This window comes from Squalius cephalus, assembly GCF_949319135.1.
Source record: "Squalius cephalus genome assembly, chromosome: 1".
Classification (NCBI taxonomy): domain Eukaryota; kingdom Metazoa; phylum Chordata; class Actinopteri; order Cypriniformes; family Leuciscidae; genus Squalius; species Squalius cephalus.
This window is the reverse complement of record NC_137122.1, coordinates 5,786,399-5,799,159: the sequence shown is the minus strand read 5'-3', so window position 1 is coordinate 5,799,159 and position 12,761 is coordinate 5,786,399. Positions and strand designations below refer to the sequence as shown.

Here is a 12,761-nt window from a genome sequence, read left to right as displayed (position 1 = left end):
GGAGGGACAGGGGGCCAGGTCCATGCAGGGGAACAAACACGGGGGAACACGGATAAGACAGGGGCCAGGGAATCATGGACAATTCGGGCGGCCAGGGCGGAGACTTTCCCTCGGGCGGCCAGGGCGGAGACTTTCCCTCGGGCGGCCAGGGCGGAGACTTTCCATCGGGCGGCCAGGGCGGAGACTTTCCCTCGGGCGGCCAGGGCGGAGACTTTCCCTCGGGCGGCCAGGGCGAAGACTTTCCCTCGGGCGGCCAGGGCGGAGACTTTCCCTCGCGCGGCCAGGGAACAGGCACCGGCTCAGGAACAGACACCACCGGCTCAGGCACTGGAACTGGCACCACCGGCTCGGGCACTGAAACTGGCATCACCGGCTCGGGCACTGGAACTGGCACCACCGGCTCGGGCACTGGAACTGGCACCACCGGCTCGGGCACTGGAACTGGCACCACCGGCTCGGGCACTGGAACTGGCTCGGGCACTGGAACTGGCATCACCGGCTCAGGCACTGGAACAGACACCACCGGCTCGGGCACTGGAACTGGCACCACCGGCTCGGGAACTGGCACCACCGGTTCGGGAACAGACACCACCGGCCCAGGAACAGACACCACCGGCCCAGGAACAGACACCACCGGCCCAGGAACAGACACCACTGGTCCAAGTGTGTGCGTAGCCCACACACACCACATGGCTGTGGCCATAATGGCCAGTGTCGCGGTCACTGAGGGCTCAGGAACAGACGCCTCCGGCTCCAGCTCAGGAACTGGCACCACCGGCTCGGGCACTGGAACTGGCTCGGGCACTGGAACTGGCACCACCGGCTCGGGCACTGGAACTGGCACCACCGGCTCGGGCACTGGAACTGGCACCACCGGCTCAGGCACTGGAACAGACACCACCAGTCCAAGTGTGTGCGTAGCCCACACACACCACATGGCTGTGGTCATAATGGCCAGTGTCGCGGTCACTGAGGGCTCAGGAACAGACGCCTCCGGCTCCGGCTCAGGAATAGACACCACCGGCTCAGAAACAGACACAGAAACAGACACAAGCACAGGCACAGACTCAGGAACAGACACTGGCTCCGGCTCAGGAACTGGAACAGACACAGACACTGGCTCCGGCTCAGGAACTGGAACAGACACAGACACTGGCTCCGGCTCAGGAACTGGAACAGACACCGACACTGGCTCCGGCTCAGGAACTGGAACAGACACAGACACTGGCTCCGGCTCAGGAACTGGAACAGACACAGACACTGGCTCCGGCTCAGAAACTGGAACAGACACTGGCTCCGGCTCAGGAACAGACACTGGCTCCGGCTCAGGAACAGACACTGGCTCCGGCTCAGGAACAGACACTGGCTCCGGCTCAGGAACAGACACTGGCTCCGGCTCAGGAACAGACACTGGCTCCGGCTCAGGAACAGACACTGGCTCCGGCTCAGGAACAGACACTGGCTCCGGACTGACAGCTGGCTGCACGTGCACGGGCTTCGGAATGACAGCTGGCTGCACGGGCTTAGGGATGACAGCCGGCTGCACGGGCTTCGGGATGACAGCCGGCTGCACGTGCACGGGCTTTGGGATGACAGCCGGCTGCACGTGCACGGGCTTCGGAACCTTGTCTGGTTGCACGGGCTTCGGGATCACGGACACTGTCTCGAGATCGAGGTCAGGACCGGGAAACTTCCTCCTCCTCTGCCGTCTCTGATGGCGAGTGGACGACTCTTGACTGGGTGGAGCCCGTGGCGGAGGAATTTCGGCATCGAAAGGTGGCCAGACCGAGTGATGGGACTGGACCTCCTCCCGACCCTCCCCGCCTCCTCTACGACCTCCCCGAGTTCCACGGAACTTGGCCAAGCGGGTCCCCTTGAAGGACTCTTCATGGCGGGGGGCGTGGTCCGACACAAAACTCTCTGTGGGCTGAGGCTCAGGGGGTTTGACGATGAACCTTTCGTCTGTTTTCCGAGCCCACAGAGCAAAACACTCAAAAATGTTCATCCTGGGTTGGGACTCACTGAAAGACGGTTCTGGTGGTGGTTGTCTCCGCTCACCTCTTGCAGTGGAGAAATGGCGACGGGAACTCATACTGCTTGGATCTTCTTGTGGTGTATCAATCTGTCACGAACCGCACAAGGATGAAAGCAGACGGGATCCAAAATGCAGCAAGATGAGTTTTAATAGGGTAATCCAAAAACGAAGTCAAGACAGGCAGGGTTCAATATCCAGGAATTCAATACAAAACAATAAACAGGCAAGGCAGGAAAACATGAGAACAGAAGCGGCGTGACATACAACATTGATACACAAAGAACACAAGACAAACAGGGCTTATATACATGAATGACAAGGGGATAACAAGAGACAGCTGGAGATTACAAAATACAGACAACTGGGTGCAATTCACAGACAGAATTGTGGGAGATGAAGTTCCTAGTGCAAGACACCGTGAGGGTAAGGAGGACATCTAGTGGGTACCCGGGGAAACACAACCAGACACTGTGACATCCATATAAGGTCGCCATAGCTTATATGAAAAAGGCATTGGCCAGGCAAGCAGTTAAGGCTGAGGATTTGAAAGCACTGCAAGACTATTCCTTGTTTTTATGTGGCTGCTGCAATGTTATGGGGAGCTTCATTACGTGCAGGAACTGGACATGCCTGTCAATATGAGGACCATTAACTCCTAGCTGCCATTTAAGATGAGAGAGCAATGGAGAACTACAGCTCATGACATCATGGAAAGGTCTCATGAATGAGCCCACATCAATGACTTGGTCCAGTTTATCAAACGCTGTGTCAAAATCCTGTCGGACCCTCTGTTTGGCGACATACAGGATTCACATACTGTCTCGGCACCAAGGCCTCCTTCAAGGTTTAATTCACAGCCCAGGAGCCATGTAAGGGGTAACATTGTTGCTGCTGCTGTGACTGAAGAGCTGTCTGAGGACGTAAAGGAGTAACCGTTGGGCACAGAGCAAACTGAGGAAGCTAAGTGCCTTTGCTGTGATCGTCGCCACCTTGTGGAGGAGTGCAAGCAGTTTAAAGGTAAAATGCACAAGGAGAAGATCCTCTTCCTGAGGCAAAAGGGAGTTTGTTTTGCATGTCTACGCATCGCCACATGAGCAGGGACTGTGAGGGTCGCTTGGCATGTAAAATCTGTGGACAATCTCACCCTACTGTGCTACACATTAAAAGACAAGTGACTCACAGTTAACAGCCTCACCTGACCAGCAACAGTCCTCTCCTCAAACATGTGGACATACAGGGCCCGGTTAGGACCAGAGCGTGCTATCCATCCTTCCTGTCAAGGTGAAGTCTACAAAGGGAAGCCATGTAATTACAACTTGTGCTTTTCTAGATCCGAGAAGTTCAGCCACATTCTGCTCTGAACACCTGATGCGGAAGTTGAACATCACAGGCAAAGGAACAAGCTTCCTGTTGCGCACAATGGGGCAAGAAAGGGTTGTTTAGCATACTCTTTGACAGGTCTGGAGGTGTCTAATTTGGACAGTAATAACTATTATACCCTCCCGAGGTATTCACACAGAAAGAAATGCCTGTCGCTGTGGATAATATGATTAGGTCGGAGGATCTGGCTAAGTGGCCTCATCTATCAAAGGTGCGCATCCCAAGCGTGAAGGCAGATGTTGACCTGTTAATTGGAACCAATGCACCCAAGGTATTAGAACCCTGGGAGGTCATCAATAGCGGCCAGAATGGCCCGTACGCTATTAGGAGAGTGCTGAGATGGGTGGTTAATGGCCCACTGAGTGGAAACAGTGATGCATCATTATCCTCAGCCACAGTGAACCACATCTCTCTGCAAAGGCTCGAAGACATGCTTGTCAGTCAATATCATGACTTCAGTGAGAAGGCTGCAGAGGAAAGGGAAATGTCTCAAGACGACATCAGATTTATGGAGATCATGGAGGATTCAGTCGTGCTGCAAGATGGAAGGTACTTACCCTTCAAGAAAAAGGATGTTTCTCTGCCCAATAACTTGGCTGTGGTGAAGCAAAGGATGCAGGGCTTAAGAAGAAGGTTCTTGAGTAATGACAGGTTGCACCAGGAGTACGCACAGTATGTGAATGGCCTTATCGCTAACACCTACGCAGAGCCTGTGCCCCAGCAGAAGCTTCAAGGTGAGCCTGGCAGAGTGTGGTACATCCCCCACCATGCGGTCCACCACCCAAGGAAAAGAACCCTTTGGGTTGTGTTTGATTGTGGAGCCACTTTTCAAAGAGCATCCTTGAATAAGAAGCTGCTTCAGGGCCCTAACCTTGCCAGCTCGTGTTTCGTTTCAGCTCGTGTTTCGTCCTGTTTCGGTTCAGAGAGGAACCTGTAGCATTCATGGGCAATATACAAGCTATGTTTCACCAGGTAAAAGTTGCAGAAGAAGACCGGGACTTCCTCTGTTTTCTCTGGTGGCCAAACGGAGATGTCACTAAGGACCTGGTGGAGCACAGGATTAGAGCCCTGCACGGGCCTCAAATCTAGGCCCGAGCCTGGCTCTGGCCCGAGACCCTCAGGCCCTAGCCCGACCCGTGTCCGACAGCTCATCAGAATTATCAGCCCGAGTCCGACCCGAGCCCGTTTTCTTTTTTTTTTTTTTTTCTACACCGGCAGCCTGCCCTATTTGCAGCCATTAAAATATGTCCGTTTTGTTAGTTATGTTTCTTTTCTTTTCATTTCTTTATTAAGTTAATTTAGACAAATGTTTGGAGCATTTAAAAAAAAAAAAAAATGACGACCAATCAAGCCGAGCCAACACATGTTTGATCAATTTAGCCTCTTAAATCAACGCTAATACTTTACTTGGCTACAATAAAATCCATAGATATAAAACACTTCAAGCATATCACACAGACAGTTAGTTTAATGTTTATTTATTAAAACACCATAAGTAAATTGTTTTGAAATACTGAGGCAGGCTCAGGCTGCTCACAACAGCGCTCGCAAATGAAATGTGCAATAGCCAATCTAAACAAATTAAATTAAATAAATCAAAAACAAACTTGCAGGTTATCTTACCTCAAAAATGCACCACAGAACATGGCCATTCTTTTTTCCAGTAGTTTCCAACAGTTAAACGAAAATAAAGTCCAATCAAACAAAAAGTTAGAACAGTCTCTTACAGAGCATCGTGGAGAAAAAGAATAGCATCCACAGTGGAAGATTTTAACCCAGTGCCTTCTTCTATCCTTCGTTTGTTTTTCTATCGTCGACGTCAACTTCTCATATTTTTTTAATTAATGTGTAAAAATATAAAAAGAAGGATAACCCAAAAAAGGCCCGAGGCCCGGCCCACATGTGAACTATGACGTGAAAATTGGCCTGAAGCCCGGACCTAGGGGCGTAAAAAAGTCGGGGCCCGTCGGGCTCGGGCTGAAATGCAGGGCTTTACACAGGATGACTGTTCACTTGTTTGGTGCTGTGTCCTCTCCGAGCTGTGCAAGCTATATGCTGAGAAAGAGTTTGTTTCCAATGTATGTCAAGCTGTCAAGAAAAACTTTTATGTGGATGACTCTTTGAAGAGCTCAGCCACCGAAGGGGATGCTATTCAGATGATCCAAGACCTAACTGCACAGTGCCAGAAGGGAGGTTTTGTCTTGGAGAAGCAGACTAGCAACAGATGTGCCGTCTTGCAGGCCATCGCAACAGAGCGAATGACTAAGGATTTAAAGGAATTGGATCTGGATCGGAACAAGCTGCCAGTGGAGAGAGCTCTGGGTCTACTGTGGTCCATAGAAACCGACTCTTTCAAATTTAAGATGTGAAGTGAGGCAACAGGCACCTTCCAGACATGGTATGCTGTCAACCATCAGCTCAGTGTACGACCCCCTAGGCTTCCTGGCACCAGTGACACTGCCTCCAAAGGTGATGCAGCAGGAACTATGCAGAAGAGGATGTGCATGGGATGATGCCTTGCCACCTGACATCTTAAGCCAGTGGAAAGCATGGTTGGAAGACCTCGACCAGTTCAATGTATTTGAGGTACCAAGATGTGTCAAGCCAGTGGACTTCAGTGAGGTCGCCCAGGCCCAGCTACATCACTTCGCTGACGCCAGTGAAGCTGGATATGGGACTGTCACATACTCGAGGTTGTTGAAGCAGCAACGTCACACCTGAGTCTCCTTTCTGCTCGGTAAGGCTAAGGTGACGCCACTGAAGGCCATAACTATTCCTCAACTGGAGTTGACAACAGCAGCCCTTGCTATACGAGTAGACTCAATGCTAAAGGTGGAACTAAATTTCAGGTTGGAACATTGTCTTTTGGACAAACAGTACTTCAGTTATAAAGTACATCAAGAATGAGGACAGACGGTTTCACACATTCGTGGCTAATAGAATTTCAACCATCCGAGAGGCATCAGAACCCTGGCAATGGAGGCATGTCTGCTCCAAGGATAATCCGGCTGATGACGCATCGAGGGGGTTGACGGTTGAAGACTTTTTACAGACCAGTAGGTGGTGGGAAGGTCCTACATTTCTGTGAAAGCAGGAGGAGGACTGGCCTAATACTGCCCTGGATGCTTCATTGAATCCTAATGACCAAGAGGTGAGAAGAAAGGCCACCACAAATGCCATCAATGTCAAGAGGACAGCCGCTTGGTTTCTCCGTTTGAAGGCAGTGTTGTTGGAGAAGGCTCGCTGGAGAAAAAAGCTGAAGGGGCCTTTGGTAATCCAGTCATAAGAAGGCAGTCTATCCAGTTCAAGGCAGACTGATGGGCAAAGGTTCATTGTGATGCCTAGGAGTAAAACCCTGACTGTAGACGACCTGTCAGAAGCAGAGGCTGCAGTGATAAGATATTGCCAGCAGAAGCAATTTGAGCAGGAGATTGCTGCATTGTCCTCTAAGAAGACTGTCCAATATACAGGCTGGACCCGGTCCTGGTTGATGGACTATTGAGGGTTGGAGGGAGGCTGAGTAGGGGAGCGATGACTGAGGAAGTCAAACATCCCATAATCCTCTCCAAAGAGCAGCATGTCGCAACGCTCATCCTCAGATATGTTCATCAGAGTCTGGGCCATGCTGGACATGCTCACACGTTGTCATCAGCAAGGAAGAAATTCTGGATAACCAAGGCGAATGCGGCCATCCGGAAAATTATTACTGAGTGTAGCTTCTGTAGGCGCTACAATGGACATCTTCTGGAAAAAAAGGTGGTCTTCCAGAGATGAGAATTCAGCCAGATCTACCCCCTTTAACCAACACGGGAGTGGACTTTTTTGGTCCCTTTGAAGTGAGGAAAGGAAGAGGAATTTGTAAGCGGTATGGAGCTATCCTTAACTGTTTAGCCAGCAGAGCCGTCCATCTTGAAGTTGCAGCGTCTTTGGAGACGGATGCCTGTATCAATGCTCTGCGGCACTTTATAAGCAGAAGAGGGCAAGTGACTCACCTGGTGTCTGACAACGGTACCAACTTTGTTGGGGTGAACAGAGAACTGAAGGAAGCTCTTGCTGCACTGATCCATCAGCAGATTGAAGGAGTCCTCTCACAAGTTGGAATTTGCTGGAGTTTTAACCCACCAGCCGGTTCCCATCATGGTGGTGTGTGGGAGAGGATGATCTGCATCATAAGAAGAGTCCTTAGTTCTGTCCTACGTCAGCAGATGCTAGATGATGATGGTTAACAATGCTCTGTGAAGCAGAAGCCATCTTGAATGACCGACCACTTACCAAGCTGTCAGATGATCCAAATGATTTGGAATCACTTTCACCTAACCATCTACTTTTGCTTAAAGGGAAGCCAGCCCTACCACCTGGATTGTTCCAGCCTCATGACCTCTATGTGAGAAGAAGGTGAAGACAGGTGCAATACCTCTCAGACTTGTTTTGGAAGAGATGGGTGAGGGAGTACCTGCCTCTACTTCAAGAGAGGCAAAAGTGGAATGACAAGAAGAGGAGTTTGAAGGCTGGAGATATTGTGGTCATCATGGATGCTTCGGCTCCTCGTGGTTCTTGGCCACTCGCAAGAGTACTTGAAGTTTTTCCTGATAAGCAGGGCCAAGTACATTCTGTGAAGTTGCAGACAAAATCTAATGTCATTGAAAGACCTGTGACCAAACTTTGTTTAGTGTATGGGGTATAACTGTGAAGGTATCATCTTGATTATCTCATGGTATTTTGTACATCCTCCCTAGGATATATATATATAACCTACATCCTCCCTAGGATATAGATATATATATATATATATATATATATATATATATATATATAGATAATCTTGCGGTAACTAAAGAGCCAATCCTTTAGTTGTGTACTCAAGAGTTAGGTGATCAGTCTATACAAATTCGTATTCTATTATAACAATAATAGATCTCCCCTTTGTATTATAAGTCTACCTTTTGTGGTACTCTTAAACCTTGATCGCAATACAACAACATTGTTATATGCTGCCTCTTTGGCTAGGCTAAATGATCAATCAAATCTCATAATGACTATTCTTTTATTAAAAGAATGCTCACCCTCTGGTGTCGTTTTCTCCAGGAAGGATCCCGGTCGAAGAATATGACTCGTACTCAAAAATCCAAGGTCCAGTCAGATGATTACAATAAATGTTTTAACAAAATTTATTAAAAAGAATCAAATGAAAGGAATACTTGTTACAGATTTATAAATGAGTACTAACTAACAGATAGATAATAGCTAGGCTTAAAGCTTCTTGCATCTGATAAATGCTGGCGTATCAGCCGTTGGTTGCAAGGAAGAGCGATAAGTCCTCATCAGTCTTCTTATATAGCCTTGAATTCTAGCTGAATTCAGGTCCTGCCTTGTTACATTGTAATTAGAAGCAGCATGGCAGACATAATCATTTCAAAAAGAGGAACGGATACGAGAGACACATAAGGGTATGAAAGGCACATTTGGATATGAGAGGCACATTGGGTTATGAAAGGCACAATCTCTGTTACCATAAATTATACATTTATCTCTGTAAAGCTGCTTTGAAACAATCTACATTGTTAAAAGCACTATATAAATGAGGATGACTTGACATGGTTATGAGAGGCTCATTAGGTTATGAAAGGCACATTAGGTTATTATAACAGACACAAAGCCCTTACTCAAGAGCCCTTACTTCCTATTCAGCAGAGGAACTTGTAATAGTAATGTTCTTTAATCCCCCGGACAGTTCTCTGACAACAGCTGCAATATCCTGGGATGTCTGTGTCTTATTATGACGTTTTCCGCGCTGGCGCAGAGAAAAAGGAACTGAAAAAGCAAGAGAAGAGCCATCCTTATATGGGCTTCCCTTCACAGCTCAGGCACCTCAGTCGTTCGGTGTTAGACCGAACTCCTTAAACAGGACAATAACAATAAGCTGTTGATAAAATGATAATTAGTTTAATTGAGTTTAATTAAGTGAAAACAAACAGAGACAGATGTCAAACAATGAACAAGTAAAAATTAATTTCAGATTCATGTCTCTGTTGAAAGTGTTACAGCCTCTTCTTCAGCTCCCTGAACATAGAAGCTTTTTCCGGTGTATTTTTCCGGTGCACTGTTCAGAATGAGAAGGCTTTTCCATGTGAAGCGTTTTTTACACTGAGGGCAAGAAACAGATTTTTTGGCTTCTGTTATTCCTTTCTCGTTCACGTCCATCAGATCTAAAAGAAACAAAATCAAGTAAGATTTCAAAATAATAAATCAAGTGAGATTTCAAATGAGAAACAAATGTGAAATGAAAAGTGAGGCTGAAAGTCAAGATAACTGATGAGTTCAATAGACACTTTAATCCCATCAAATCTGGTCAACAACTGCTGTGCACGATTACGATCTATTTTAATGTCATGAAGATGATTTGTGTTATAAATCACTAGTTTGGTCATGAAACAATGTAAATCTGGTGAGCATCAGCATGTTCTTCAGCATGATGAATGAATGAGGAATCATGAATAAACACCGACCTCTTTGTTCTTCAGTGTGTTTCATTCTGCAGATTCTGGATCACTGTAGTTCTCTCCGTCCTCTCCTTCCAGATACTTTCTGGTAGTTCTGCTAAAAAACAAACAAGTTTCATTTCTAACAGACATGATGCGAGAGGAATAATTAATATTTCAGACTCTGAACTAGGCTAATCACATGTTAAAAATAGTGACATTGATCATGTGACTTAAAGGGCACCTGTTATGCAAAATTCACTTTTACATGGTGTTTGACAGACACTGCAGTTTTAGCGTAGACCCGCCCTGAGTGAGCGAAACACAGTCCGCCAGTGTTTCGACGCGGAGCAGCTGTACACACGAATGTCTCCTAAGCGATTGAGGTGTTTTGTTGTTGGATGTAAGAATGAACATGGCAGTCTTCATTTACTCTCGTTATTACTCGAGGATGGATCTGTACCAACTGTCCGTGATCCAGCTTACAGTCTCCGGAGTGATAGGCCTAATGTTACTGATCACGACAGTAATGGAAGGAAGAGCGCTCACTTTATTACAGTCGGAGTCACAGTTGTTTTACAGATATAAAGTTTACCAGTTTATTAAGCATTCCCTGAAAGGGTGTAAGGGTCAAACAGGTCAATTGAGCTCAAAGGGAATTATTTATTAATTTATAGGGAATTCGAAAGAATAACTTATTACTGCCAAGTCAACGACTCATCCAGCGTTCATTTGAAAAGGCTGTAACTATCAGCTCTGCAGCGGATATTAGGGATGGGGCCGATCCGATCCAGTATCAGTATCGGGACCCGATACCAGCGTAATTCACGTATCAGATTTTCCCGATCCATGAGTCATGTCTGCGCTCGCTTTAACGTCTGCTGAAATGACTCCAAAAGTGATTCCCGCCGGCTAGTCTGCTAGCTGGCTGCAAACTGTGGAATGGATTTCCTGAACGGAGGCGCGGCTCAATGAGACAAAAGTTATGAGACACGCCCCCGCTCAGGAAATCCATTCCGCAGTTTGCGGCTAGCCATCAACGTCCGCTGTGGATATACTTCACACTGGAAACACCGCAGAGCAAGACAGCAAAATGCTATGTTTGCAAAGCTGTAATTCAGAGCCCTTTGAAGCTCCCTCGCGTCGTACAACACAACGAACGCAATCAAACATTTAAAAAAGCACCACGTTACTGTGCGTTCACACCAAACGCGAATAGCGCGTCAAATTCGCGTCTACCGCTTGAATATGTTGAATCCATTCGTGCGTCCAGAGAAAAATTGACGTGCGTAAAAAGCAAAAGTTTGAAGCGAAATTGACGCGCGTCTGAGGCAAAATCCGCTTGTCTGTTTGCACGATGCTGATGTTGATCGAGCATTTACTGCATCGGAGCGAGGATCACCCTTCAGATAGTGTGTGTAAGATGTTTATACTTGCACTTCAAGACGCATTAATGTGTATATATATCTATGCACCAGTCTGCGTACACGTCACACACCAGGATGCGCGAGCGCCCTCAGACACTTGGACGTGGCTGTGTACAAGAGTTAAAAAACTATATAAATACTGTTCGTTTTCTCACACAAACCGCTCGTTTCGTGTCTTAGGCCATCAATGTGTACTTACGATGGGAAATTGTTTAATTTGGACGATGGGGAATTGTTTTAATTTGCATGCTCTTTGAGACAGTGACCACAGACCTGCATTAAATGACTGACAGACAATAACGGTTTGACCTAAAAATATCAAAATTGAAACTACTGCAGAAAAAAAGACATCTACATCTTGGATGCCCTTGAGGTAAGCTAAAACATACTAAAATTTAATTTTAAAGTGAACTATCCCTTTAAAAAGTCTTAAAATCACTTTTCCTAAAAATAAGGCCTTAAAAAGTATTAAATTGTCTTAAATTCAGATTGGATAGGTCTTAAATATGTTTGTCACGTCACCACGAAAATGCAGGCAATCTGTTCTGCCAGAATATTTTTTACGCAACGTAACCTCATTTGTACATGACCTATCCCCTGACCAATTGGCTATCCTAACCTTAACCCTCTGGGGTCTGAGGTGTTTTTGGGGTTCTTGAGATGTTTTGACATGTCCTGACATTTGTGCTTTTTTCAGTTGCTTATAAACATATTAATGGCAAAGGTGTAATTACACTATTTAGCACAAACAGGGCTACCATAATATGTGAGCAACATATATGTTCATGTTTGTATTTTTGAGAGAATAATGTTTATGCATGGTTATTGAAAAAACTAAAAACTAAAGTTTCTGAAATAAGGCCACAAAACACATACTAAATATGTGTCAATAAAACTTTTGACTAATGGATGTTGTCGCCTAGAGTTTATTTCTTCAAAATGATCTGAAAATCATCCTGCCTAATCGTTCACATAAAACAATACATTGATTTAAACTTTGTAAGTCAGTTTTTTTGTCAGAAGAGGTTTATGCGTGGGAGTGGTAATGGCCTATCAATATTAATGAGATTCAGACCAGGGGTGTAGTGATGGGAAGTCCGGTTCTTTTCCGCGAACCGGTTCTTTCGAACAGTTCGTTTCAATGAACCGGTTCAAAAAAACGGTTCACCAGTTCTTTTACGTCATCACGTAATGACGTAAATTCTATCATCCCGGCGGATAAATATACATTCAAATAAAGGCATGTATCATAACTTAAGTTAAATAATAGTACTCATCGTCATAATCATCTTGGATAGGTTTCTTACATTTACGTTTTGAAAATGAACCCTGTAGTAGGCCTAAGGCGATGCGCAAACGCGGATGTTTTACATGTCTTAAAGTGAATAAACTGGTCTTCATCATTTTTATTTTATTTGTAATTAAATAAACTTACATTTC

The 12,761-nt window shown here is 46.2% G+C and overlaps 1 protein-coding gene across 1 annotated transcript in view; it reads right to left on the bottom strand.

Moving 5' to 3' along the window:
* Positions 1 to 8,849: 8,849 nt before the first annotated feature.
* Positions 8,850 to 12,761, bottom strand: part of LOC307155956 (uncharacterized protein) — a 41,401-nt gene continuing 37,489 nt past the window's right edge. Inside the window, exons 3-4 of the mRNA XM_079867053.1 lie at positions 9,922 to 10,012; positions 8,850 to 9,621 (exon numbers count right to left, since the gene is read on the bottom strand). Coding sequence (XP_079723179.1) covers positions 9,943 to 10,012 — 70 coding nt within the window. The 3' untranslated portion in view covers positions 8,850 to 9,621; positions 9,922 to 9,942. The remainder of the gene's footprint in view (positions 9,622 to 9,921; positions 10,013 to 12,761) is intronic.